The 1,014-nt window shown below is 65.1% G+C and overlaps 1 protein-coding gene across 2 annotated transcripts; it reads left to right on the top strand.

The window, feature by feature from the left end:
- Positions 1–23: 23 nt before the first annotated feature.
- Positions 24–1,014, top strand: KVP18_000841 (uncharacterized protein; the record flags this gene model as incomplete). 2 transcript variants are annotated; one of them, XM_067950306.1, is given in 2 exon segments in its annotated part: positions 24–893; positions 901–906. In XM_067950306.1, coding segments are annotated over 2 exon segments (876 nt in total), but the record flags the coding sequence as incomplete, so codon positions are not given.

The following is a 1,014-nucleotide window of genomic DNA, read 5'->3' as shown; positions in this document are numbered from 1 at the left end:
CCTGCGAGGTTTGCTCTCGGCAGGTAACCTCGAACCACCGCTGCGTGCCTACCGGCTTAGCGGTCCCCGCCCCCGGAGACACCCCTTACAGCCGGAAGGAACTGATCGTGTCCCAACAGGGGAAGAACCTGTCCCTGAAACCCAAGGTGGTGGTCAACTCGGACAAGCTTCGGGAGGAACTGGAGAAGATGACCTCCATCTTAGCTCAGAAAGAGGAGTTGGCTTACCAGCAGGAGCAGTTCACGGAAGCCCTCCTCGGTCTCGCCGACGCCCTGGTCGCCGACCCCTCTCGCGGGACGTCCCGCCATGGGTCGGCCCCGCAGGCGACCTCCATAGGCCGGCCACAGGAGTCTGAGAACGCGCCCTCCAGGGACGGCTCCTTCTCTCGGGAACAGGAAAGCCCTGCCCTGGCGACGGCCTGCCGACTCCCGGAGGGTCCCCCGTCTCGGAGGCGACGCTCTAGCACCTCTTTCCCCCTGCAATTCCTCCGCCTCACGCAGGGGACCCAGGACTACCACGGCCTGGTGGACACCGGCTCCCAGATTAACCTGATCGACGCCAACCTCGCCGCTACTCTCGTACGGGACGACGCCCCCCTTGCCGATACGGGGGCTACCGAAGTCCGGGGAATCACGGGGAACAACACGCCCATCTTGGGTTGGGTCACCCTGACCCTATGTCTGCCCACAGGGGAAGCGGTCTCGAGCCCCTTCGCGCTGGTCGACAGGCCCCCTGCACGGATCGTGATTGGCCTCCCCTTCATGCACGAAGGATACCTGGAGCACGCACCCCACGAGGGGACTCTCCGCTCTCCCGCCGGCCTCATCCGCCTAACTCTGGCCCCCTCCCGGGGTTCTGCCCCCGCGGGTCCAATCGAGGATGCCTGGGCAACGGTCCCAGAAGTGAGACAGATCCCGCCTTTCCCTGGTTCGCGACAAAGTTTACAGTCCGAGCTGAGTAAGGGGCTACTGGTTGCCTCGTCTTTTCCCCCTCGGGATGGCGACGGCACGTCCG

The sequence above is a fragment of a genome (assembly GCF_019968955.1).
Source record: "MAG: Porospora cf. gigantea A chromosome Unknown PgA_NODE_13383_length_1014_cov_3566.01, whole genome shotgun sequence".
NCBI lineage: Eukaryota > Apicomplexa > Conoidasida > Eugregarinorida > Porosporidae > Porospora > Porospora cf. gigantea A.
This window is presented reverse-complemented; position numbering and strand designations above follow the sequence as displayed.